The following is a 26,700-nucleotide window of genomic DNA, read 5'->3' on the forward strand; positions in this document are numbered from 1 at the left end:
GGGGGAGGGAGGGAGTGGGAAGCAGAAAGTGGACTGTCGTCGACCGGCTTGACTGGCTGCTGCGTGTGGTGTCACTATTGAGTTACTCTGCTCATGGCATCGTCGTCTTTGTTCGCTGCCCTGTGCTTCTTCTTCGACGGCCGACAACCAGGCCACTGAGACTGCAGCCAAAAGTTTACTCGCGTGCAGTGCATCATGATGGAACTCCGCTCTCCATGTTGCTATTTCGGACTCGACACTTGGTCTCTCGCTTATCTCGAGGGAAGACTGAATACCTTCCCGCAGCTGATCAGCCAGGCACGTCCTCAAATCTCCCTTGAACCTCTAATATGCCTCAGGGACCCGCGCGCTTTGTGAAGTTTACTGGGTACGAATCGTACACATTCGCAACCGCCACATGGAGTTGAGAACGTGGCCCGCTTTCACTGAGTCGCTGTCGCCTGGCCCCAGCGCGACACTCTAGTCCCTCGACTAGGCCGCACAACTTGGCCGCCCATTTCGCGCGCGACAGACAGACGAGGATCAAGAACAAGATCCTAGCAGATGCCAATCCCCGGTCCTGAGAATTTCCGCTTCCAGTTGGCTGCGGCACTGATGGCAATGGCCTGGCAGGGCAGGTACAGTATGAAGGTACCTTAGACAGGCCGAGGTGCCCTGCAGCAGCTCCGGCCGCGGGGCTCTCGGCGCTCGAGGGGAGGGGACCCGGGTGTGGGTTGGTGCTGGTGCTGGTGCTGGCTGGTGCCCCTCGCCGTCCAGCCTCTGGCTCTGCTGTTATACAAGCTGGTACTTTGGGCTGGTTGCTGTGCATTAGTGGCCGCCAAAGCAGAGATCTCGGAGGTCCAGATGGTGGCAGTGAGCCAGGCACATCCTGTTCTGCTTGTCTTGTTGTTGATGTAGGTGCTGGTATCGCTTCGCTTTGTCTACAGTACCTGATGGCTGCAGGTCATTTCGCCCCTCAACGTCTTGACTCTTCCTTCGAGGTGCTTGACCTGACGACCAGAAACGAGTTACCCGCTCCGGGCCACTGAGGTGAAGCCGTCCTCGCCACCTGACTTGAAGCTAAAGCAAGTTGGAAATTGCTGCCATGTCGTAGTGATGCATCTTCAATCGCGTGTCTGCATGAGCTTCGCAGACCGGGCCCTGACTGGCCCCATCGCCCCCCATTCCTAAGGCCATGCCATCATGCCCTCTTGTCTATCTACGCAGCAGCACGGCCGGACACGGATGGAAGAGTGCGCCGGTAGCATCGGGGGCTGCACGGTGAGAGGGGGATGGGGGCAAGCGAGAGCATAGAGTTTGGCGCAAGAGGCCTTGCTGGAGGAGAAGAAAAAAAGACTCTGGAGTGGAAAGAAAACAATAACAAAAAAAAAACCGAGAGAGGAGACGGACCCGGGAGGAGGAGAAAAAAAAAATGGAACGTACTAGGTCCCTTCGTGGTACGCCGGTGGCCGAAGGCGTTAACTTTGGGAATCAGAGATCGCCTGGTCGCTGCATCCTCCATGTGTTCCGGTGGAGTGGCCTAGTCGCCAGCGACTTTGATCAACTGGCAACCAGGTAGGCCAACACAGCAAAGATGGGTCACACTCTTTCGAGAGCCGCATCGTTGCTTGCATCTGCCTCCATTCGCGCGTCGTCCTTTGTCTCCAGACACCCCCTGTCCCCGCGCTAACAAGCTGTCTGCAATAAAGGCACACATGTCTCGCCGTGCCATCGGCTCGACTCGTCTGCAGCAGATGCACTCGCAGGTCAGTCAGGTCGCGACGGACGGAGCTTTTGACAAGACCAAGCAAGGTATCCTATCCGGCCGGTATCCTTACAGTACCTACCATACTTACTGGACCCTTCTCCCGAGCCCTTTCTTATCTTGAAGCTTCCTTCGTCTCTACTCTGCTCTGCTTCAAAACCTTCTCCCTCGCTCGCTCTCGTTCTCGTTCTCCATCTTCTATCCCATCTATTCTATCATCCACCACCCCCATCCATCCCATCTCGCTCGCACCCACCAGAGCCCCCCCTACCTACCTCCACGGCACACGACTCGAAGCCAATTTGACAGGACCCTGAACGCCTTTTTGCATCTCTGCCCTCCAGAGGCAGGCATTGAGTATTCACCAGGATTACTCCAGTCTCAATTCTACAATCCCCGTTGTCTATCTCGCACCCTGCCACCTTGAATCAAAGGGCAGGTTGATATCCCGTCGTCGCCTCCACCTCCGTCCGCGCTCCGCCTTGTCCTTGTCTCGAGCTCGATTCTTGGGTGAACCAAACGGAATTGGATTATACTCTTGGCCTACCTCTCTGCGTTCATCGCTGTTTTTCTGGTTTCTAGACAAGCGTTCTTGATCTGTTTTTTACTCTGCCATTATTATTCTTATTTTTTTTTTCTCCCCTCCGAACCCCCCCCTCTCCGGCCTGTCCCACACTGGTCGGTCTCCCGCATCAGAGGCGCGCTCTTACAAGCTCGGTTTCCACTTTTCTGCTCCTTCCTTCAACCGCAACCGTCCTCGGCCTCGACGCTCCGGCGCAGCTCGGTGAACGCCACCACACAAATTATCACAATGGGCGGTTTCTACATGCAGTATCTCGAGAGTAAGTTGGTCCATGAATCAATTCAGCCCCTTTTGAGAAGTCAATTCCGGTCCAGCCATCGGCAATTGATTCATCACTCGCTGGGTGAAACCGAGTTCCCCGCCTGCGGTGACTCTTTGACGCCGAAGTGGCGGGGACAACGGCACATCTCCCGGTTATACATCCACTCACAACATTGAGTCCAAGTTGGACCATGCCACTGCGTCAATGTTAGTCGAGGAATCATGGCAATGCCAGACTTTAGAAGACTTAGGCCTTCAAGTCTCGCGTTGGCATGACGACGAGACTGACGCCATTCGACCACGACCTTCCCCCATGGCCGAGTGCCTATTCAAACACAAAGAAGAAAGGACTCTTTGCTAACCAAGATTTCAAACAGGCCTCTGCCGGCGTCGAGGATGGACAGACCCCATGTACGAGTGCTACCGGGACCACAGCGGCTACACTTGTCTTGTCCTGGTCAACGGCCGCGAGTACCAGACGGATCTCGCCTACGAGTCTGACGTTCTTGCTCAGGAGAACGCCGCCATGCGTGCCTTTATGGTCTGTCGCAACTTCTCTGTCAACGGAGGCATGCTGGCCCGCAACGGCATCGTCCAGGGCCTGCCTGCTCAGGACTCGGGCCGCCGCCGCAAGAGTCGTCACACTTCATCCCGGGACAGTGACCGCCACAGTCGACGATCAGGTCATCACTCGAGCAGTAGCTCGACAGCCTCGTTCGAGTAGAAGCTGCCGGTGCAGCTCACGACGGTTATTCGGGTCCAAGTTGATAGTACACCAACGGGCTTAGATCGGCATGGAAGTCACCCACGTGAAACCATGCTTGGAAGCACAGGGGAAAGGAGCCCAGGCACAAGACGACTTACAAGCGGTTGAAATGCTTCACAGCTACCCCGAGGGATATACCCACACCGACCTCCCTCGGCAACCTCTCTCACGAGACTCAAGGAAGAATCCTCGACTTTCTTCATCATCTTCTTCATTTTCTGTTTTCTTCTCTTCTTTTGGCAAGAGACAAGGCGACTCCCGCCTCCAAATCCTCTGGCCATTTTTCAACGACTCATGATGATATGATACGACTTAGATGCAGCTTCACTCCGACGGCCGGCATATGCGACTTTGCTTTTACCTACCTTGCGTCATTTGCTTCTCACACGAGATTGGACTGATTTTTCACCTACGTTATTCTCTTGTTCACTCCTATTCCAATTTTCCTTTGCCTTGACGAAACCTTGAATATTCGGTCCGGTTTGAGTGGGTGTCCATCACTCAGAGCTCATGACGAGGTCACCGACATGGGCGTTACGGGAATACTTCTTCCAGCGATACTGGCACACCACGATTGTTTTCTGCAGGATTTGCTCAGGGTGGTCACGTAGTTGAGGGAAGTGGCCAACAAAAAAGAAAAAAAGATGGAAGGGAAAAGTCTGCGTTTGGACAAAAAGCTCAACGATTCTGCGACGCCATTCACAGGGGAGGGTAGATTCTTTTCACGAATTCAAGCCAGCCCGGCTTTTACACGCCAGGTACGACCAGCTTACGACAAAACAACCAAAATGAGAGAGAGAGAAAAGGCGTCCTTCTATCGAAATTTTGCTGGGGCTTTTTATCATCAAAAATGGTCGAGGGGCAGGCTTGACTAGCAACTTTGGGTTGCTATTTTTCCCGGGGTTTGAGGATTTAAGATGAAGGACGAACTGTGCTGCAAAGGGGAAAAGTTTGTGCATCGGGGAAGCCAGCGTTGACTTTTTTGTTGTTTACGGTTGAACAATGTGGGATGAAGCGGATGATGTGACGAGTTCGAGTATGGACAGTGATGGAGTATGATGACAAGATATTTTAACGACGCCAATGATAACGACCTTTTTTTACTTGCACCTGCTGTCGGTAGAGATGGAGAGTCTATGTCGTGACCTCTCATATGGTGCAGATTGATGAGTACACGGGATGGATGTAAGATGCTTACATTGGGAGGGGAAGTCAGCCTCAACAACAGCAACAACAGGCGTGTCCCTATTACACACATCAGTATTTCCCGTACACACCGGTCCACCATGGTTCTCACTTACATGACAACCGAACCCGGGTCATGTCAGCACGGCAATCAACCATTTCGACCCAGGAGCTAGGGTGGGCCGCTGCACTCGATGAGGTGTACCGAAACGTGGGGAAATAAACCCTTGATTAAAGAGAGGCCGGGATCAAGGTGGATAGAGTTGCTTTTTCCGAAACTCTGCTGTACGTACGTACATACCAGACGCAGTGGTTCGTGCCAGAGGAGCAAGCCAAGTTGAGTGCGGCTGGCTGAGGAAATAAGTGGTTGGCGAGGCATGGTGCTTCCTGGTTGGAGATGCCTTTCGAAATAAGTTCCGGCTCTTCTAACCTAGTTGCAGGAATGAGAAGGGCCGGAAGCTTCTCGGGTTGAGGAGTGTCCAGCTGCGCCCAGGTTGTTAATGAACACCCTACATGTGTCATGTATGTTCAAGATACATGGGTTCGGGTCAATGAGATGAACCAAACCTAAAACAGAATCGCCGAGTCGTTGCAGGGTAGGGAGTTTACGAATGGCCCAGTATCACCAAGATTCATGCAAGACATGTTCTAGTGGTGATCTTATGAAGTTGAGGTCTGCATAGCTAAACACCTTGACGACGTCCACCATGTTAGTTTCAGACCTAGCCGCCCAGGTCTTTAGCGATGACGTCTGGGGTGTCGTGGCACTGCTGTGAAACAAAGGACCAATGATCAGCACCAGCAAAAGATCGCCATTGCCTGCCAATGTCGTCCTCGTGCTCCCACCCTTGAGGCAAAGTTTATTAAAAGACAGCTGCTGCGCGGTCATGGGACTCTAACTGACAGCCTTCAGGGTAAGACGGACGACGAGGCTAGACCGGATGGGGGAGTCGACAACAGGAAGATCTGTCCAGCTCTTCGTGGGGTCGCGAGATGCAGGATGATGTGAGTGGACGTGTCAGACGGGGGGGTTTGAGGCTGAGGAGGGTGGTCTACTAGACGACATGGCCCCCGCGAGATGGAGTTCAAGCGAGATGGCGTGGTTGTGGGTGAAGTGTGGGATAAATTTGGAGGGGATTACGAGATTGCCGCGTCGTTACGAGGAGCTTGAAGCATAAGAGAGGCAAAGAAGCTCCAATCAGCGGGATGCAATTGGCAAGATCAGATGTCGATATGATGGGGTCAGGAGCACAATGCAATGCATCAACACGAAATGGCAAACAAGTAAATTGAATTCCAGGGTCTGGCCAGGGGTTGTAGAGTTAAAGACGGGAATAACAGCTCGTGAAAGGCCAAGTGGCCACCTCCTGAATGGGAAAAAAAGTAAGGGGACATGGTGCCACTGGGCTGATGCCACTCAGACCAGACAAGACAGGCCTCATGACGATGGTAAACATGAGACATGACGAAAAAAAAAGGAGGCAAGATTAAAGAGACATGGGAAGAGGTGAGAGAGAGAAAAAAAAAAAAGGAAAAAAGGAGAAAATCCACGTTGAAGAATTAGCTAGTCTGAAACTTGGACCTAGATCACCAATAAGCGGCAACGCCTTGTCCGATGTAGAGGAAGTATTGGTTTGGATTGGATCCAGGGGAATGGAGCTTTGTCGTTCGTTGGCGTCGTTAGATGGTGATATTACCCTCATTACTTGGACGCAATCACCCGCGGCTGAGGCGGTCACATCCGTCTGGACTGCGTCAGAGATTGATTATTAGTCCTTCCAGAAGCACGGAAGCGCGCATTTACTACAACCGTCCCATCAGGGGGCAGTCACCGCGCTCTTCGATTAGAAAATATGACGCCCAATTTCGGGAAATGGCTGTCGAGCCACAACCGCCCCGCCTGGTGCCCGTGATTGGCGTCCCGGACCCCTTTCCAACAGCCTCTCATCACGGGGCCTCGTGTCGAGCTTCGCCCGCGCGTTTGGCCCGTCTGCCCCGTGAGGCGTAGGCGGCCACTAGTGCCAAACCGATGGGGGGATGGGGGTAGGTAGGTAATCTTGAAGTTGTGGTCGATGTTGGAGACGAGTTTTGGAGGATTTGAGAGAACAAGAGCTGTGTCTTTGAAGGAGGGGTTGGGCTGAACCATCCCGTCTTTTTTAGACATAAATAACAACCTGTAAGCTAAAACATGCATCGACAGCCAGCGAATGCATACTACGTATGCTTGTTTGTGGATTTGCAGTCCATACAGCGCATCTCAGTTACAAGAGGCCCTATAGCAGTTACGAGATCTGCTGGGAGGATGCACCCGGCCAGTACGAGGCGCAGGTACCTACCCTTCTGAGCGCGCCCCCTGCCCGCCTGGCCCTCGGCGGCCCCACCCTCTCCGTCAAGCACGGGCAAGTTAACTCTCAGCCTGCAATCCATCTTAGCACGTTGGCCTTAACATCCCCACTTCGATCCATCCCCATTCCCTCCTGAATTCAAAGTCGCGCCTCTGCCTGCTCGACCTTCTTTTTCTTCTCCTTCTTCCTCCCTCTCTGAGCTTGACTGACGACTTATTCTTCCTCCTCACTCACGATCTATCGATACCCTTACCTCTTTTCTAATCTAATCCTGTCGAGGTTGCTTCCCTTCCTTTCGGGACCTCGCTGCTTGTCGCTCTCTGTTCTTACATTCGCTGTTACCCCTTTGCCTTCGGCCGATTCGCATACGTAGCAGTTTCTCAACACCGCAATCATGAAGGGTATGCCTCAAGTCGTGGAGCTCGTGTAGCTTCTCGAGGTTCTCGCAGCATGCTGACCTTCTCTAGGACTCATTCTTGTCGGTGGCTTCGGCACTCGCCTTCGCCCTCTCGTACGTTGCCCCTCTGAGCTCCCTGACCGAGCTGCGCAAAGCTTGCGCCGAGCTCCTCTCGCCTCGTCGAGCGAAACGCTGACAGCTCTGCGATAGACCCTCACCCTCCCTAAGCCTCTTGTCGAGTTCGGCAACAAGCCCATGATCGTGCACCAAATCGAGGCGCTGGTCGCAGCTGGCGTCACTGACATCGTGCTCGCTGTCAACTACCGACCCGAGATCATGGAGAAGTTCCTGGCTGAGGTAAGACAAGAATCAACCATTGCACATGCAAAAGATGTGGGCTGACGTGCGCCTCAGTATGAGGAAAAGTACAACATCAACATTGAGTTCTCTGTCGAGTCTGAGCCCCTCGACACTGCCGGACCCCTGAAGCTCGCCGAGTCCATTCTCGCCAAGGACGACTCCCCTTTCTTCGTCCTCAACTCAGACGTCATCTGCGATTACCCCTTCCAGGACCTCCTGGCCTTCCACCGGAGCCACGGAAACGAGGGTACCATCGTCGTCACCAAGGTCGAGGAGCCCTCCAAGTATGGTGTCGTTGTCCACCAGCCCGGCCACCGCTCGCTGATCGACCGATTCGTCGAGAAGCCCGTCGAGTTCGTCGGCAACCGCATCAACGCCGGCATGTACATCTTCAACACCTCCATCCTCGACCGTATCGAGCTCCGCCCGACTTCGATCGAGAAGGAGACCTTCCCCGCCATGGTCCGCGACAACCAGCTGCACTCGTTCGACCTCGAGGGCTTCTGGATGGACGTTGGTCAGCCCAAGGACTTCCTCAGCGGCACATGCCTGTACCTCTCCTCGCTCACCAAGCGGGGTAGCAAGGAGCTCACTCCCCCCACCGAGCCCTTCGTCCACGGTGGCAACGTCATGATTCACCCCTCGGCCAAGATTGGCAAGAACTGCAGAATCGGACCCAACGTCACTGTTGGCCCCGATGTTGTTATTGGCGACGGTGTCCGCCTGCAGCGATGTGTGCTGCTCCGCGGATCCAAGGTCAAGGACCACGCCTGGGTCAAGTCCACCATCGTCGGCTGGAACAGCACTGTCGGCCGATGGGCTCGTCTCGAGAACGTGACAGTCCTGGGTGACGACGTGACAATCGGCGACGAGATCTACGTCAACGGTGGCAGCGTCCTCCCTCACAAGTCGATCAAGGCCAACGTTGACATCCCCGCCATTATCATGTGAGGAGCCAACTCAGACCCCGACTTTGTCTTAACGGCTCGCTGGAGGACACACCAGCGAAGCCCTTCTTCACCTACGCAATAATCTCGAACAACGACCAAAAATTACACTTGATAAAAATTCACCACTCTCGAAAGAAAGATGTGCTGGCCACCGTCGTATACCAGGAGGGCCGTGTGGGAGGAAGTTCAGAGCCTGCCGCTCTCTCTATCTTAATACTTTTGTGCAATTGTCTGATGCCCCTTTTATGCGTGTTTATCTGGCGTCAAGGTCGGTACTTACAGAAGGCAGGCAGGCAGGCAAGCCCAAGGTCAAAGGCAGCAGGCAGTCAGGCAGGCAGGTTTCATGGCAGTGATTTCAAGAAGCCGTGTACAATGCTTTTATAGGTTATTGAATTGAACAAGGGTGGTATAGACCATCTTGAAAGCTCTACTTGGTGTAGCCACTTGCTTTGAGTGATATAATGTGAATGTTTGTCTGGAAGAGTGATGATACCATACTTGCTTTGTGCCTTTTCAACACTCGTCTTGACCATCTAGTCGGGTTGGTAAAAGGTTACTCGAGTGTAAAGTTGACGTCCAGACGCAAGCACCCCCATAGTACTCGACCCACTACGAAGGGGTGTACTACTTGCGATCTCCTATCTCACATTAGACATGATCCGTTTTGCTGAAGCATTAAACTCCAATACAATCTCGACCTGCATCATGTCTTGGTCTTGCACTTGAACAAACTCGGTCGTGTCCACCGTCAACAGCCTGCCCCCGAGCCACCATTATGAGATCTCAAAGTGGAAATCTCCTAATGCAGGGCATGAGTTGAACAAGAGGCTTAGCCATGGGCCTATCCGACGCTTTCGGCGAGATATGTTTCTTTAAACGTCTCAATGAATGGCAGCGGGCTGCACATCAGTTGCTTCGTAACATGACGGACTTGAGAACCCTCATAGGCTTGCCATGCGCATCACCTACCTATCTGGTAATATGAGAGACAGACTCGGAAAATGTTTCGCTCTATGATCCTGCCCCAAGTTTCGGGAACTATCTTGCCAACGGTTGTGATCGACATCTCGCATGTCTCATACGCCACGTCTATTTGCTCACTCCTCTGTCTCACCATGACCGATAGCTTGGTTCCGCCGTTCTAGGTTGAATTCTCCAAGTTGCTACTGCTTAGCATGTTTCAGATACGATTGCCGACTTCGACTATCGTGAAGCTCAGCGGCCTAGCCTGGCGCTTGACAACGACCCCCAGCAACGTGCTAGTTGTGAGTGAGTCCTGGGAGCTGATTGTGGTGGTGTCTTTAAAACCTGTGTGTGATTTATAAAACAGGCCTCGCCGTGAATGGCCATGAACTGACTTGGCGTAAGTACCGTGATGCTCTGCTCTCTCCACTGGGGGGCCTATTTCGAGACCTGGAACAGGGGAGCGATGGGAGGCGATCTCATCAATATCTTGACAGACCCAAGTATTGTCCGTTCTCTTCCCCTAACCTGTGTCATGAATTATAATACTCTTCCTTATTTAGCCCCTCTCAATCGATCGTATTGTAGAGTGTTCATCTGGAGGATGAATCGCAGGACGTGCTAGTCCTTGGATTGGTGCTCTCTTGATGCAGGTACGCCATGGGAGCCAGCTTTGGGATGTGTCCCTTTCTGAATAGATATCATAAGTTCACTGTGGGTGAGTTCGGCAGCGATTCAGAGCCCGTGTAGTCTTCTCTGGATCTGGTGCTTGGTGTTGCATCTGAAGGTAGCTTGCCGGTACCGGGTTTCTCCCACTTCCTCGCGAAGCAAGTTCTGGACTGGGATGAATTCCGCAATATCATTGCTCATGCTGAGTCGGTCAAGCAGCCCTTACTCAGGGGTGAAGACAGATTGTCTCGTCGCTTTGCACAGACGGCAATCTCGAGATCAGTCCATGGTATTGCAGATTGAGTGTCTGCTGACCAGATATATTGAAAGCTCGAGCCTCGGTGTGCTGAGATGGCGGAAAGGAGCTTCCTTTTCAATGACAGGCGTCCAACTGGCTCTCCTGCCTATCAGTGATTGGCAATACACCACGGTGAAGGTGGCCGACCGGCATTGGAGGTTGCGAGCTGGAGCCCGTGGCCTCGGTGAGACCCCAGTCCTGGTCAACTGGGGAGGGGGCCCATGGACGTGGGGGATCCGGGGCTGGGGTCTGGAGGAGGCGGTTGATGACAATTTTGCTTCGATTTGAACTTGTTGAAGTGGTTGAAAAGTCGTCAGAGTGAGTGTTGTGAGACTTACATAACCCCACGATGCGTTTTAGATAATCGAGTGAGAGGATTATCCAAGAATTTATAAGAACCAGTGGTTTTGGAGATGACTTAGAGGTACAGCTTACGCTAGGAAGAACTCGTGCATGGGTTGTATTCGAGGTCATGATGGTTAGAATCTCTTGGGAGGTGTGCCATTATGAAGAGAATAAAATATTCAATGCCTCTCGTGTCAGATTGATGAGAAAAGGTCAAAGCAGATTCACATCGTCCAACAAGAACAGTTCCGTGACAAGGTAGATAGGAAGCCCTGGCTCGCGGGAAGTATACCGCCTCTTTTGAGGGTCGTGCAGAAAGTAGCGGTGTCATGGGGAATGGAGTGTGAAGCTTAGTATGAAGCCGCATGTATAGCGCCTCTGCCCTTTTCTTTTTCCTTCCTGTCGAGCTTCTGCTTCTCTTCTGCACCAATGCCCAACCGACTGCGATTGACGTCTTACGAGAGACACCCTTTGAGAGGGCGAAAAACGATACCTCTTGGCTCGACTTTCAAGGTGCGGATTGTCAAACCGTGATCCCCGTCATCGGACCAACACCAGCCACTGCCGAGGACCAGAATCGACCTATTTTACCCTGCTCTCTACGAGTGACCTGGCCATCGCATCGCATTTACAGCACCCAACCAGGCCGGACCGAAAGATCAGTGATTGCTTCCCGAACGAACGAGTGTGGCATCTTCCCGGGCGCCGGCATTTCCGAGGATAGTCTACGTGCAGCAGCAGCCTGTGCCTTGCGTCGTGCAGCCCGCGTCCTTGTCCTTGTCCTTGAGGCTGAAGCCACCACCGGAGGCGCCCTACCTACTGGAACTACACCGTTCGAGGCAGTCGATCCAACCCCGGGTACTTCACTTGTACAGCGCAGCATCCGTACATAGCCCGAGACTCACGAGATTTTCCCAGCGCCGAAGCCGCCCTCGCTCTTTTGGTGTCTCGTGCCTGATAGGTAGGTAGGGTGGACGGGAGGTTTCTCCGTCAGCTGCGCTGCCGCAAGACGTGGATGTGGACGAGACGGCCCGTTTGCCAGCAGCGAAATACCTCGAAGCTGCACCTGCACCATCGCGGCGGCGACGGCGGGATGCTCTGGGGTCGCGAATAGACGCCGACGTAACGCCTGAATCTGGGGAGATCCATCGCGGGTCGCTCGCCTGTTTTGCACGTTCTGCCCGCATTCCTCGGCTTATTTTTCTCATTCACTCTGGAAAAAAGGCACGAGGTCAAGTCAGGACACCCGTTCGCCGTTTACTCAAACCAAACCAAACCACGAGAAAGGGACTGCAAGGGTCCTGGCCTCGGTGTGGTGTCAAGACAATGGGGGCCCAACATGGACATGGACATGGACGTGAACGTCAAGGCGCCGAGACGAGGAAACGTGTGTGGCCTGGATTGTTTCTCAGAGGCGTGGCTATTATCGTCGTCTTAGTGGTGAGTGCATTGTTTCTATTGCTTTTTCTCCTCTGGTACATGGTCTTTACTGGCCATCATATCATCCCTGGGGCTGTCCAAGCTCTGTTCCCGCTACATACCCACCACCACCCACACCATACATCATTCAATCAGCCAGTCAATCAATCAATCAATTGTCTCGCTCCCCCGTGCAGCTGGTTCCCCGGTGCAGTCTGCAATCTTGGATCCATGCTTCTTCTCACCTCACCTGGTACCGCAAGCCTGGGCTCGGCGAGATCATGCATGGCCTGACCGAAACCTTGCTACCCGGGGGGACCAAGATTTGCACGAGACGATGATGGCATCCAATCCATTGCAATGCCTTGCCTCTTATGGCCCCGAGGGAAAAAAAGACGTTGAGGTCCCAAGAAGCGGCGAGCTCGGCGTATTAGCGGAGCCTCGAAGACGTCTCCCCCGCACCCATCTCTCCACTTTGCGGGCTCTCCACGGCCGGCGGCACTGGGATGAACTGAAGTGAACTGGAGCTCATGGAGAGTCCGTCTGTTCTCGAGGTCAGAACCTTGGAAACCTGCGAGTAATACGGCCGAAGCTTGGGGTTGGATGACGTCTCAGGTGTTCCAATATGGAGGGATATGGATGTTCCAGCTTCTGGAATCCACCGAAATTTGGGGGCTTCTCGGTGTTCAGATGCTCATCCCCGTCCCTGCAATTGCGTCCTGGGTCGACCTCTTAATGCCCTGGGCTGACCTCCAGTCTTCCCCTCCGTCTCGTCTCTCTCTCCCGTCTTCTTATCCACGCCCACGCCCTCCCTCCACTCTCCTCTCCCAGCAGCTCTGCTCTCCCAATCCATGATCCCCAAGCCCCCCCACCAGCGGCCGCCATTGGATATTCCTCAGCCACTGACACAGCATCCGTCAGCAGCTCTCGCAGCTTGTGCTCGGTGACGGTGACGCCAAGCTCCAGCTCCAGTTTCCCCAGCGGTACCAGCACCAGCTCCAGCAGCTCCGGCTCCCGCTGCGACAAGACTTGCTGTCCACCTCTGCTTCATTTTCAATTTCCTCCCTCCTCCTCCTCCTCTCTCCTTCATCCTTACATCACCTCCTCCTCCCTCGACTTTATCCTTCCTCCTCGCCGCCTGCTCCTGCAGCCTCCGAACCCGTCTGCCATATTCCCTCTCCCTTCTCGACTGCGCCGCCCACCTCACGACCCATCGCCATGGCTCTCGCCGACGAGTCTAACCGTGTCGTCCAAGAGTTCGACTTTACCAATGACGACCTGAACCGTCATGTCAAGGAATTCTTGAGGCAGATGAGTACGTCTCTTTCGCTGCAGGCACTGTCGTTTGGCGTAAACGCTGTGGCGTCTTGCAGGGGGAGCTCCCCTCTCATGATGCTCTGTCGCATACCGCCGAATTTACCTCCACGTATTCATGATACTGATTTTTTGCGCGCTTTCCAGACGAGGGCCTCTCGAAGGAGGGTACCAGCCTCCAGCAGATCCCAACCTATGTCACAGGCGTCCCCAATGGCACAGAAAAGGTCAGACTCTGGCGCACGCGAGTGACAGAAGCTTCAACTGACATGACTTTTCCCTCATGCAGGGTCTGTATCTTGCTGTCGATCTCGGCGGAACAAACTTTCGAGTTTGCTCCATCATGCTCAACGGCGACACCACCTTTAACCTAACCTTTAACAAGGTCGCCATCCCCAAGGAGCTCATGGTCGCAAAGACCGCCTCCGAGCTCTTCTCCTTCCTCGCCAAGCAGATCGAGGTTTTCCTCAAGGAGCACCATGCCGAGCACTTCAACAGCCACCTGCGCCGGCGCAACACCTACAGCACCGCCTCGGGCTACCGAGACGAGCACATCTTCCGCCTGGGCTTCACTTTCAGCTTCCCCGTCAAGCAGCTCGCCATTAACAAGGGCCTGCTGATCCGATGGACCAAGGGCTTCGACATCCGCGATGCTGTCGGCAAGGACGTCTGCGCACTGCTTCAGACCGAGATCGACAAGCTCCAGCTCCCTGTCAAGGTTGCGGCGCTGGTGAACGATACTGTCGGCACGCTCATGGCTCGTTCGTACACCTCGACCGGCAAGAGCCGATCTATCCTGGGTGCCATTTTCGGCACTGGCACCAACGGCGCCTACATGGAGAAGCTGGATAACATCAAGAAACCCATCACAGGCGACTATGACAAGTCAACGGGCGAGATGGTGGTTAACACAGAATGGGGCTCCTTCGACAACCAGCTCAACGTTCTCCCCTCGACGGCATGGGATAAGGCCCTGGATGCCGAGAGTGTGAACCCCGGCGACCAAATGTTTGAGAAGCGCGTGTCAGGCATGTTCCTGGGCGAGATCGTGCGACTTGCCGTGGCCGACATGATTAACAGCGAAAAGTCGTCCTTGTTCAAGGACCTCAACTCTAGCTCCAACGACTGGGGTTCCACGACCAACATTGCGCCCCAATCCGGCTTCCTCAAGCCCTGGGGACTTGACAGCTCCATCATGTCGGTAGCAGCGGCCGACAACACTCCCGAGCTGTCCACTCTTCGCCAGGAGCTGGAGAACCTGCTCCACGTCTACACACCCTCGCTCGAGGATGCCCAGGCCTTCAAGTCCGTCTCCAACGCTGTCGGCCGACGTGCCGCCCGACTGTCCGCTGTCGCCATTGGCGCCATCGCTCTTCAGTCTGGCAAGCTCGAAGACCCCAATGAGGAGGTCATCGACATTGGTGTCGATGGCAGCTTGGTCGAGCACTACCCATTCTTCCGCGATATGATTTATGAGGCCCTCCGCGCCATTGACGGCATCGGACCCAGGGGCGCCGAGAAGATCCGTATTGGTATTGCCAAAGACGGTAGCGGCGTCGGCGCCGCCCTGATCGCTCTTGTCGCTGCCGGCAGGGAGAAGCCCGAGGACTACCTGGTCGACATCAAGGCCGAGTCCAGTCGAGGCCGCAAGTTGTCCAATGCCATCGGTACGTGACCTCATAAATCTCATTTCAGCGGCATTCCGCACCCCCTCCCTTTGCATTCATCCCCCCTAGACCAACTCAAGCGACCACTGCTAACACTCTCGATAGCTGACGAACCCCTAATCTCAACCACCGCGCTCGTGGTCGGCGGCATCGTTGGTGCCCTCGCACTAGCAGCTTTCTGGTGGACCAAGCGTAGGTAGGAAGTCCTATCGTGTCACTTGCGCCTTTGGCCATGTTAGGGTGTTCACCTCGCTATTGAGTGAGTGTTATGTATATATGTGCATGGGAAAGACATGTTCATGTTGATTCCTGGGGACTTTTGGCGTCTCTTGTCTCAAACGTTACGTTTCGCGTTGTTCGCACCAAAAACTGTATGGGTATGAGGCAGTTGATTATGACGAAAAGAATTCTATGATTGGCCAGTTTCTTCATCATATGAGGTTCCAGGGAAGTGAATCAAGTTCTTCGAACTGCAGCGTCTATTTGTTTATTTATGTATTTATGTATTCATTTATCAATGTCGTTCTTACCAGGTCCATCTATCCATTGCTGTTCGTTAACACCATATTCTTTTATGAAGCATTTCTTATTTGTCCCTTGTAGGCAAGTTGAACCCGGCCTTGTTTCTACCATGTCATGCTCTAGCTACCAAAGGCGGCAGCAGGGTAAGAGCGATCTCTCTTCTTTCGTGCCGTCGAGCTGCTTCTCGAGCTTGCGCCAGAGCCTGGCTCGCGAAGAGGCTTGCGACCTGGTGGCACCAACAGTCCGCCCACCATATCTTCGGGCATGTCGTTCCATTCCGTCTCAGGACGTTGATTCTGGTAGGATCGACCTGATGGGGGAAGTGGTGGCCTAGAGGCCCCGTCCTTGGGAGGGCCCGACATGGGAGGAAGGTTTACCACGGCCGCAGTCGTGCTGGCGGGAATGGAGGGTGGAGTTGCTGAGGATGACGAAGAAGGCAGGGAGCTTCGAACGGAGGCGCCGACTGGACGGTGAACCAGCCAGGCCGAGTCGGGACGGAGTTTGAGATAGTAGCCACGGATGGGTTGGTCGTCCTTCTTGAAGCCGCGTCCTTCATACCACTTGAGGCCCTCCTCGTTCTCAGTCCAGACATGCGCCGTGACAGAGGCCACGTCGAGACTAGAATCCGACACGGCCGTCGCAATGATGTTATCCACAGCGGCGTTGATCAACCCCAGCGACCGGTAAGGCGACAAGAGGCAAAGGGACTGGATGTAGAGGTTCTGCGGCACCTGGCCATGGGTCTTGGAGTCGAGAATAGGCTCGATGCGACAGACGACTCCGCCGACCACCTTGGGCTCAGCGCCGTCATGCGCCCATGTGATGACGCGCGAGAAGCGGCCGGAGGCGGCGGGATCAACTGCGCGCTGATAGAAGTTGTCGGGGTAACTGACGGGTAGAAGGAGGGCGTTGATGCGGCGCAAAGCGTTGATGTCAGAGGGCGAGACGAGGCGAATGTCGGCTTCGGGGGGAAGAGACGTTGGCAGAGGCGGGAGTTCGAACGTTGATGTCTCGTCGGCTTCCTCTTGCTCAGAGGGGGGAGATACGGTTTTTGGAGGGGCAGCTGCTGCCGGCGGCGGCGGAGGAGGTGTCGAGAGAGCGGCAGAGGGCGGAGGTGCGTATTTTGGAGTCTTTGCTTGGAAGAAGGAGCGGATGGAGAGCTGGGCGGGTTTGGTCGACGGGAGCGACATGTTGACGACGGTATATATATGCGCTTGGAGGTAGGTATCTCTCGTTAGGTTGGAGGTTTGGGAGAGAGATGGTGGAAACGAAACGAGAGAGAAAAAAGACAGGGGGGAAGCGAGAGAGAGGCTCTCAACTTAAGGTCGCTTCAGCCGCACGAGCCAGAAAGAGATGCCAGCAATGTAAGGATGTAAAAAAGCAGGAATGTTGTTTTCATGTATGGATGCTTGCGTCAAGTTGGCCTCTAGTTGTATGGACAGGGCAAAAATGAATTGGATTGGAGCAATGAGAGAGAGGCTCTAACAAGAACTGGAACTGGAACTGGAACTGCACTAGCGCAGGGAGGTGACTATGGCACCTGGCTACCTAGATCGATGGGATCATTGGGGACCGGATTGGATTCTTTTAGGTTCGGGATCAGTTCAAGGGACCAATCCCACGTGAGAACCATGAGAGCTGCGTCGTCATTCGCAGAGAGGGGTTGAACTGCGATCCATGGCTGTTATTAGCAGCACGAGGGGGAATGCGTCAAACTGGAGGCTCCAGCTGTTTATCAGGTGCCTTGCGTTTGGTACCTTAGCTGAGTGCCCCGCCCCCTGAGAGTTTAGGGGGCCGTAGGCTATTCTAGCGTGCGGGATCGTGATGGAGGGCGCCCGCGGGCTCTGGAAGAACAGAGTTGGAGGACAGCTTGCCGTCATGCCATGGCATTTTAAGCTTCATGTTAAAGATCTGGCCTCAAGGCAAGCTATGCGGTCATTGCCACTTCCATAGACTCTGTATTCCCTCATAATTTACGTGTAGCCGTGTAATAGTGCAGGCTGATATGCACCGCTGCGTTGGTGCTGCTCTGGTCCTTGGCTCATCCATGGGCCTGTTGATTTTCCTTTCCGAGATCCATTCCCACCTGGGTTTCAGTGGTGGCACCTGCACTGGCTCTGCTGAGGCTCACCTCAAGGCACCTGCAAATTTCCCGTCCATCCCCCTTCTGCTCTTCCGTCATCCTTCCATCGTCCAACACGAACAAACATTTCTCACCGTTTTGACACTGGCGGGCCATCTTTGGGCTTTGTCTTTTTTCTGGGGTTTCTGTTTTTCATTACTGCTCTTACATTAATATCTCCCAATCACAAGGCAGGAAACCGTCATAGGGTCTCGTGCCTTGTCCCAGTTGCTGCTCTCACCCGCCGTTTATTACAAACAGATTGGGGGACAGACCAGACAATAGAACCTCAGCTATTGTGCAGCTTCCCGTTGATTGTCAACCTTTGTTTTTCTCGTCCTTTTTTTTTCTTAACCCGTTTCGGATGGAATTGAACTGCGACTTGCCTGCTCCTACTACCCTCTTCATATTTTAATTCCTCCTCTTCCACTGCTGTTGAAAGCTTCTTCTCCCGAGCATTCACTCTCCAATTCCTCTCCCGCGAATCTCCAGCTTTTTTTTCCCTTTACAACTCTACCCCGGCCGGAATTCCGTGCACACCCCCCCCTCCGCCCGGTAGCTGCCGTTTCGCTCCTCGGCATCATCACACGATTCCAGTTACACACCCTCCGCTTGACAAATTCGTCGGCCCTGGCTCGGATTCTTGCTTCCCCGGCGAACATCATGAATTCTGGCACGGGCAGGGCGGGCATCATCCGCGCTCGCGATGATGCCGGTAGTATGGACAAGTTGGTAAGCATGCATTCATCTGCCCTTTCGCATCTCATCTCGACCTCCCTGCGATTCCCTCCACGGGAACGTCCTAGAGCGCCATCGCCTCTGTCGACATGAATCACCTCTGCGACCCCTATCCAGATGATGCTTCATTGGGCTTTCCGTTTGTTTGGCTGTATTGCTAATGCTGGAGATGCTTAGGCACACGCGGTACTAGACGATGTGCTCTACAACGTCCTTTGCGATTTGTTGATGAAGACGCACCGCGAGGAGAAGACGGCAAGGGCCACCACTGCTGCCATCCGAGTCGAGAAGCTGGCATCCGATGCGTCCGATAGCTCGACCCCCGATTCGAAACCAGACGTACGGATCGAGACAGACGCTGCCATCTACGAGGATGGCAAGGTTTTGCTGAAGGGCAACCCCCTCAAGACGACGGCTGAGATCCTATGCCCCCGATGCCATCTTCCTCGACTTCTATATCCTACCGACGGCAAAGGCGCTCAGAAGCCCGACCCGAGTATCATCTACTGCAAGAAGCACCCTTACATCGATAAGCCGGGATGCGACATCTACGGACAGAGTTGGGTCGGACCAGGTCCCGGTCGCGGCAAGAAGAAGAAGGACATGGAGAAGAACGTCGACTCTCCTGCGCCCGAACAGCGACCACCCAACGTCTTGTCCTTCCCATCAGCCACCTGCAGCAAGTGCAAACGCTGCATTCTCGTCACCCGACTCAATAACCACATGGGCTCTTGCATCGGCAACAGCGGCCGCAACGCCAGCCGAGCTGCGGCGCAGAAGTTGAGCAACGGCGGATCCCAGAACGACCCGACGCCGCCTTCATCGCAAAAGGCGACGCCCGCGCCGGGTTCTCGCGCCGCCAGCCCCAAGAAGCGCGACGCGAGCGAAGAAGAGGAAGACTCGGAGAACAGCCACAAGAAGAAGAAGCTCAAGCCCACGTCGGTTACTAAGAAGGTCATCCTGAAGACGAAGCCGAGCCTCAAAAAGGACAAGCCCAAGGGTCTTTCCTCGTTGAGCCAGGAGCAAAAGGCCGACTACTCAAAAGGAGACTCAGTCGAGGTGGCCCCTAAGAAGGTGGTGTCTAAGGGTATCAGTCCTGTTAAGAAGCTCAAGCTGAACAAGCCTCATCTGGGCTCGCCTAAGCCCAAGGCCAATCTCATCCGGGAGGCCACCGGGGAGTCGGAGTCTTCAGACACCTTGTCGTCGCCACCTCACTAAGGCCCTGACTGGCCTTGTGACTGACTCGGAGAAACGTCTTTGTTGATGATGGCAATGTTGGCGCTTGTCTTACACTTTCTGGTCAAGGTGATTTTTGGTTGGATACGGATAGAGGCAGGCCGCACGACGCGCGATCAGGGGACGGATTTGTTTCTCGAGGATATTTCTTCTACCTGTATTATTCTCACAAACGCACTGCATTGGAACGGCGGTTTGGTTGGCTAGGGACCGGGACCAGATATTCACAGCATCCACGGAAAATGGACCGGGGCGTTTTTGGCGTTGAACGTACAAGAATGGATAATTTTTTTCAAGATTTCTCTGCGCAATCAATTGTAGCTATGCGTGATTGTGATCGACTTTGTGCCTCAACTCCTCAACGCCGGGCATGTAACCCAATATTCTAACCTCTCAAACGCCTTTTTTTCTAAACCTCTAGTCTATACCTGCTCTTCCTCCTCGACGACGCGAGCCCTGACAACCTTGAGGTCTTCGACAGGTCGATCCTCAGGCCCTGTGGTGACCATTCCCATCCGGCGAACGGTTCCCATGCCTGACTTGACTCTTCCAAAGATAGTATGCTTGCCGTCGAGCCAGGGGGTAGGAGCGAGGGTGACAAAGAACTGTGAACCATTGGTGTCGGGTCCTGCGTTGGCCATGCTGAGGATGCCAGCGCCGGTGTGCTTGAGGGACGGGTCGATCTCGTCGGCGAACTTGTCACCATAGATGGAGGTGCCGCCTCGTCCGGTGCCGGTAGGATCGCCGCCCTGGACCATGAAATTGGGAATGACGCGGTGGAAGACTGTGCCGTCGTAGTAACCGCGGCGGACGAGTGTCGCGAAGTTGTTGCACGTCTTGGGCGCGTGGGACGTGTAGAGCTCGAGGGTGAAGGAGCCCTGGACGTAAAAAGTTAGCGGACAAAGCTCGGCGTTACTAGCATGTAGAAGCAGCGTACCATTGTGGTCTCCATTAGAATGTTGGTTGTCATGATTGCTCTGTTATACCGAAATCTGAGTTTAGATGGAGGGGCATGAATTGCTTGGGACAAGGCTGGCGATGGCGCTGTTCCTGGTGGTTTAGCTCCCTGTGGAACGATTGGCCACTAAATAACCATGGCGCTAAAACCTTCCCTCCTTGTCCGAACACGTTCATCAAAAAAATCGAGACACCAGCACAGAGGTATTAGCTTATCCTCTCCTAAAGGTAGCTAATAGTATAGGGATAGAATATATCTAAAGCATTCCGAATTTTAGGAGATCTTTTATCCTATTTTTAGTAAATTTTATATAAATATATCCTAATGCTTTAGAGGAAGGTTGCCTTCATGGCTGTTTTGGCGTCCGTTTTCTCTTTCACCTGAGGTGCCGGGCTGTGGCAGCCTGGCTGACAGCGGACCTCTTCAGCCACAGGGCAGCGCAACAGACGTCATTTGGCACTTTTGTCTTCCATTTTCATACAGAATTGTTGGCGGTGTTTCTGATTCACGGACTCAACTGAACTTCCGTTCTTCAATTTTGCATTTACTCACTGTCGCGTTGGGTATGATGACACACCGTGCATGCTAGTCAAGTCATTTTCTGAGGCTTAGAACCCGTGGACACGTTTGCTCTCTCCCCAACAACCACAACACAACACACAAGCCATGGCCGAAAATACGACAGAAACGGCCCTCGACGGCCTGAACGCGACTGTCGAAAGTAAGGCCGGCTGGTTCTCGGCCGTCGAGTACCTGCAGGATCTCGACTTTCTCCTCCTCGAGCTCAAGCTCGTCTTCAGCGCCATCGGCATCATCTACCTGGGCGCCCATGCAGCCCTACGCAGACCCCCATCCGCGGCACCGGCTAAGAAGCGAAAGCCTGGGGACAAGGACGATGACGAGCGCTTCTCTCAGGGACTGGAGCCCTCGGATGCCATCATGTTCCCCCTCATGGCCGGCTTTGTCCTCGTCGGCCTATACTACTTGATCCAGTGGCTCCAGGACCCCAACATTTTGAACAAGATACTCCGTTGGTACATGTCGACCATGTCCATTGCCAGCTTGCTCTCCCTCTACGCCCACGGGATCGAGCTCCTCACGAGTGTTGTGTTCCCACGGTACTGGCGTGGGCGGAACGGCGCCCTGATGGCTGTGGACCAAGAGACGAGAACTGTCAAGGCATGCGACCCTGTGGGAAACCCTACGGCAGTGGTAGGGACCACAAACCCCTTCCCCGGCCCTCTAGCTTGGCTCGCCTTTTCCGAGAGAGCTCGCAAGGCAGGATGGGAGCTCCGCAGCCTCCTAACCCGACACTGGATTGTTAAACTCTTTATCCACGGTATGGGCAAGGAGGAGGGAAAAATCAAGTTTGCCCACATGTTGGCTCTGTTCTCAGCTCTGGTCACGGCGCTCGTCTACACATCCACTACGTCTCCTTTCCTGGCCAACATGCTCGGCTATGCCATGTGCTATGGCTCGTTCCTCTTGCTCTCCCCGACCGATTTCTTGACTAGCACTTTGGTGTTGGTCGGGTTGTTCTTTTACGACATTTTCATGGTGTTCTACACGTAAGTTGCTCTTGTTCCGGCGTTAATGAGGTACTTGGACTGACTTGATGAATTAGACCTTACATGGTTACAGTCGCTACGAAACTGGATGTGCCAATCAAGCTCACTTTCGAGACTGCAGACCGCAAGAGTATCCTTGGTCTGGGCGACATTGTTATTCCTGGTATGGTCATGGCCCTGGCTCTGCGGTTTGACCTCTGGCGTCATTACATTCGCAAGGTGAAATACGAGAGCACCGAGTTGAAGTTGATCGAGAAGGACTCGGCAGGAGCTCTCGTGACGAGGAGCGAGGTCAAGCACAAGGAGGTCAAGGCCAAGTATGTCAATGTCAAGGGAAACTGGGGCGACAGCCTCTGGACGCGGGGCCCCTTGTTCTTCTCTGGGGCGAAACCGCTGCCGGCTGAGCTGGAGGCGGCCCGTTTCCCAAAGACATACTTTTATGCCTCCATTTTCGGGTACTTTCTGGGCATGCTCGTCACTTTGGCAATGCTCCTGGTGTTCAAGCGCGGTCAGCCTGCGCTGCTGTACCTGGTCCCGGGCGTACTCGGTTCACTGTGGCTGACGGGCCTTGTGCGGGGGGAGATCAAGCAGATGTGGAAATACACCGAAGACGGCAGCCTTGACACGATCGACGTGGTGGTGGATCTTGATGGCGAGGGCAACGCTATCAAGACGATAGGCAAGCTCAAGGACGGCGTTGTCGACACGACCAAGAAGGACGACGAGACGGAGGACGAAAAGGCTACCAAGGACGGCAAGAAGGATGATGGAAAGGGAGGACATAAGGTGTTTTTACTCTCGATAGAAGCGGAGAGTTTGTAGACATGGGTGGAGTGGTTACTAGACACAACTGACGCAAGATAGAGAGAGACATCGTGTATACAGCGAGGTTCTAGCGAAACTCATGAACGTTCTCAAGGTGCAAAGCAGCCCAGACTCGGCATTTAGTGATCAGCCGAAGGTGTTGGGAGACAGTTATGGATGCTATTCAGACCCTGGGAAGCTGGGGTAGGTTCAGATACACATCAGTCTGAGCGTCGATTAGAAAACTAATACCTCTAATTGCCCGAATTTCGCAACCTTTCCATGGGTACATCATATGCGTTATTCTCTTAGTTTCCATCTGTCCTTTATTCTTGCCCTTTCCCATCCCCTTTCTTCTCGACTCTATCATTCACTCTTGGTCGTTCTATTGTGCACTTCTGGCGCCATTATCATGACGGACTCGAACCTTCCTGGCCTCACAAACGACTTGAACTCGCCCGATAATGTCGGCGATTCTAACCTTTCCGAGTCCTTGGCCGACATGGACCTTGATCCAAGCTCCTCTTCGGAAGATAAACGCTCCCGCGAAGAATCCGAGGCTGCCGCGGAGGAGACGGACCAGTCCAGCCCCCCTACCAAGAGACAGCGCCGTGGAGAGGACAACGATGAAGAGGAAATGGATGACGAGAACACCTCTCGACAACAAGGGGTCATCCAAGAAAGCGAAGAGAACCGCAGGGATGGGTCTCAACAACGACGAAGGACCCTCCAAGATGACGTCGACCACAGCGACGATGCGTCTCAACAACAAGACATGGTCCAAGATGGCGTCGAAAATGGTTCTTCTCTGGATCATAGTGCCAACTCCTCCCCTCCACCTGCCTACGCCAGCAACGGGGAGCCCTCAACCCCTCCATATCAACCCGCCGACAGCAATGTTGCCAGCCCTGCCGTCTCGATCGCCGAGGGCTCTATGATCTCTTTTGATATCGCGTCAGAAGACGACTTGGACGACATGCCACCCCTGGTGAGACTCGATCAACAACAACAACAACTACAACAACAACACCCAAGGCCTCTGTCTGATGTCTCTTCCCGAGGTGGGGATGATGATAACGGTGCTTCCGGTGCTGTCTTTGTTTCGTTCCTGGCAGAAGTTTACAGGAACCGCATGATGAACAACACGAGACTTGGTCGTCGGAGAGTGAGGATGCCACGCACCCCGAGGCCGGAGTGGACGACTGGCGTCCCTAACCACCCACACCCGAGATCGTTTGTCACGGGTCGGGAATACATCCGGCGGGTCATGAGCGAGCCGTATGAGCTCTCGGATGAGGAGTGTTAAGGGCTGGTGAATCTATTGGGCACGGGTTGGGATATGAGACTTGAGCAATGGTCGTTCAGGTGTTGTTGATTTATCGATTATAATTACATTGTCTTGATTACATATTTATATCATTATCATTATTACATGTTTCCCCCTTCCACTTCTTTGAGTCTACATTAGTAGACGTATCTTCCAACGTCCTTAATCCCCTGCACCACGTAAAGGTTTAGACTCTTTGCAGGGGTCAACCATCCACCCGAATAGGAGACATTATCCATCTCGTCAGACAAACAAAGTTCCTCATCTGGGCTTCCTCTGGCTTGTAGTGTGTTGCCCAACAGTCGGCGTTAAGATGGGCGGGTTGTGGAAAAAACCAAAGCGGCCATGACACCAGAAGCATCTCAACGTCCAAGCATGGGACCACGCTCAGAAAAGAATGTGGCCTTAATCCAATGTTGACCGGAGAACAATCCTCTGGTGAGAGCACAACTTTGCTTCACTGGGCTCGCGAGACAACTTCCAGCGGATTCGCATCATCAGCCCAGTCGGGTAGACTCGTAAGCTGATGGATCATCGACGCTTCAGGCTCAGCGATAAACATCCAGCGGTGTAAAGTCCTCTAGCCTCTTTCGAAAAGAGACGAGAACAAAATGTCCTCGACTGCCGCAGGGCTGGCGCCCCGCCCTGTTACAGCAGGAAGACGTGAAAGATATGGTGCTTCTACGCTTTTGGAGGAATCACAAAGTGTGACTCGACTCTTTGACGGAGCAAACAATATAAACTCTTCTCGATCATCGTAACAGCGGGGGAAAGTCGATGGCTGAACGATATGAGGTTTGGTTGTATAAGTCGAGAAGAGTAAGAAGAACGCAGGAATCTTGCCAGATCAAGACTCGACTGCGGAGCTGGCTTTTGTTGATTTGAAGGTGAAGAAGCCGCTGAGGAGCACAAGAACAATTGACGTGAATTTCTTGATTCATTTTATATCTATCCAACTTCACGGGTAGGTAGTTGCCGATGTAAGCTCGTCTCCGGCCCGTGTTTCGGCCGGGGCCCCCCACCTCCGACACGCCGGGTTTCGCATCGGCTTCCCGAAGTCTCATCTCATCTCATCACTCACCTCAAACGTAGACGAAACCTGAATCTCACTTCCACTCTCGACTCATCCCATATCTTGTTCATTATCAGCCATGGGTGGTGAATCGTCTCCAACAGTCATCCAGTGGGTAATCGACACCCGTCCACTCTGGCCGTCAGCCGCCAACACCAAGGATCTCACCACAGTTGTAAGTCAACTCCCCTGCTCTTCACCCATGCTAGGCTCTCGCCAGCGTCTCATGAGAGGAGATACCAGGCCTCGCGTGCTCTATCCCTCCTCACGGAGCAGGAGCGAGCCTCCGTGCTCCGGTACTACCACGTCCGCGATGCGAAACTAGCCCTCGCCTCGGCCCTCGTCAAGCGGTACGCCATCTCACGCTTCTGCGGCGTCCCCTGGTCCTCGGCTGAGGCTATCCGCGACGCCCGTACGAAGCCCGTGTTTCTCACGCCGGCTGGCGACGAGCCCCTGCTCTTCAACGTCTCTCACCAGGCGGGTCTCGCCGTGCTCTTTGCCATCCACAGCCCGCCCAAGGGTCTGGCCGTGGGTGTTGACGTTGTGTGTCCCACCGAGAGGAGGACCCGCGATCTGCGGACTCTGGCAGGGGAGGGATGGAACAGCTTCGTCGACATGCACGCCGAGGTATTTGGCCTTGGAGAGGTGACGGCGCTGAAGAAGCTCAACCCCAGCGCCGACGTCGCTGAACGTGATCGTGCCCTGCGATACTTTTACGCCCTTTGGTGTTTGCGTGAGGCATACGTCAAGATGACAGGCGAGGCCCTTCTGGCGAGCTGGCTGAAGGACCTCGAGATGCGAGGATTTGCGCCGCCCGAGGACATGACAGGCTCTCAAGAGGTGTGGTTCAAAGGGGAAGAGGTGAAGGACGTTGATATAAAGCTGGTGCCGCTGCTGGGAGAGTACATGATCTCAACTGCGGTGAGGAAAGGAGAGAATGGAGAGGGAGTCGAGGTTGGTGACTTTAAGATGCTAGACATAGAACAAGTCTTGGCCTTTGGCGAGGATGCAACTGATGCATTGTAACGTGCAACGATAGAGTCACGAATAATGAACAGGCCTGAATACACACCAGCCGAGCTCTAGC

The 26,700-nt window shown here is 54.0% G+C and overlaps 9 protein-coding genes across 9 annotated transcripts; 7 read left to right on the plus strand and 2 right to left on the minus strand.

The window, feature by feature from the left end:
• Positions 1-2,555: 2,555 nt before the first annotated feature.
• On the plus strand, positions 2,556-3,312 carry NCS54_00394700 (Hypothetical protein; the record flags this gene model as incomplete). The annotated part of the gene is made up of 2 exons (XM_053149501.1): positions 2,556-2,586; positions 2,966-3,312. The coding sequence occupies 2 exons, from the start codon at positions 2,556-2,558 to the stop codon at positions 3,310-3,312; spliced, it is 378 nt and encodes a 125-aa protein (XP_053005476.1).
• A 3,966-nt stretch (positions 3,313-7,278) lies between these two features.
• NCS54_00394800 (Mannose-1-phosphate guanyltransferase) lies at positions 7,279-8,592 on the plus strand (the record flags this gene model as incomplete). The annotated part of the gene is made up of 4 exons (XM_053149502.1): positions 7,279-7,285; positions 7,352-7,395; positions 7,492-7,638; positions 7,696-8,592. The coding sequence occupies 4 exons, from the start codon at positions 7,279-7,281 to the stop codon at positions 8,590-8,592; spliced, it is 1,095 nt and encodes a 364-aa protein (XP_053005477.1).
• Positions 8,593-12,192: 3,600 nt separating this feature from the next.
• On the plus strand, positions 12,193-15,466 carry NCS54_00394900 (Phosphotransferase; the record flags this gene model as incomplete). The annotated part of the gene is made up of 5 exons (XM_053149503.1): positions 12,193-12,306; positions 13,210-13,600; positions 13,747-13,826; positions 13,889-15,266; positions 15,372-15,466. 5 exons carry the CDS (start codon positions 12,193-12,195, stop codon positions 15,464-15,466), a joined length of 2,058 nt encoding a protein of 685 aa, XP_053005478.1.
• Positions 15,467-15,907: 441 nt separating this feature from the next.
• On the minus strand, positions 15,908-16,978 carry NCS54_00395000 (N-acetyltransferase domain-containing protein; the record flags this gene model as incomplete). Its single annotated transcript, XM_053149504.1, has 1 exon — positions 15,908-16,978. The coding sequence occupies one exon, from the start codon at positions 16,976-16,978 to the stop codon at positions 15,908-15,910; it is 1,071 nt and encodes a 356-aa protein (XP_053005479.1).
• Positions 16,979-18,573: 1,595 nt separating this feature from the next.
• NCS54_00395100 (Hypothetical protein) lies at positions 18,574-19,866 on the plus strand (the record flags this gene model as incomplete). The annotated part of the gene is made up of 2 exons (XM_053149505.1): positions 18,574-18,642; positions 18,826-19,866. 2 exons carry the CDS (start codon positions 18,574-18,576, stop codon positions 19,864-19,866), a joined length of 1,110 nt encoding a protein of 369 aa, XP_053005480.1.
• Positions 19,867-20,306: 440 nt separating this feature from the next.
• Positions 20,307-20,854, minus strand: NCS54_00395200 (Peptidyl-prolyl cis-trans isomerase; the record flags this gene model as incomplete). Its single annotated transcript, XM_053149506.1, has 2 exons — positions 20,307-20,762; positions 20,822-20,854. 2 exons carry the CDS (start codon positions 20,852-20,854, stop codon positions 20,307-20,309), a joined length of 489 nt encoding a protein of 162 aa, XP_053005481.1.
• Positions 20,855-21,508: 654 nt separating this feature from the next.
• NCS54_00395300 (Hypothetical protein) lies at positions 21,509-23,232 on the plus strand (the record flags this gene model as incomplete). Its single annotated transcript, XM_053149507.1, has 2 exons — positions 21,509-22,410; positions 22,467-23,232. The coding sequence occupies 2 exons, from the start codon at positions 21,509-21,511 to the stop codon at positions 23,230-23,232; spliced, it is 1,668 nt and encodes a 555-aa protein (XP_053005482.1).
• A 394-nt stretch (positions 23,233-23,626) lies between these two features.
• NCS54_00395400 (Hypothetical protein) lies at positions 23,627-24,520 on the plus strand (the record flags this gene model as incomplete). The annotated part of the gene is made up of 1 exon (XM_053149508.1): positions 23,627-24,520. The coding sequence occupies one exon, from the start codon at positions 23,627-23,629 to the stop codon at positions 24,518-24,520; it is 894 nt and encodes a 297-aa protein (XP_053005483.1).
• Positions 24,521-25,692: 1,172 nt separating this feature from the next.
• On the plus strand, positions 25,693-26,639 carry NCS54_00395500 (ACPS domain-containing protein; the record flags this gene model as incomplete). Its single annotated transcript, XM_053149509.1, has 2 exons — positions 25,693-25,788; positions 25,857-26,639. 2 exons carry the CDS (start codon positions 25,693-25,695, stop codon positions 26,637-26,639), a joined length of 879 nt encoding a protein of 292 aa, XP_053005484.1.
• Positions 26,640-26,700: the final 61 nt, after the last annotated feature.

Source organism: Fusarium falciforme, chromosome 3 (genome assembly GCF_026873545.1).
Source record: "Fusarium falciforme chromosome 3, complete sequence".
NCBI lineage: Eukaryota > Fungi > Ascomycota > Sordariomycetes > Hypocreales > Nectriaceae > Fusarium > Fusarium falciforme.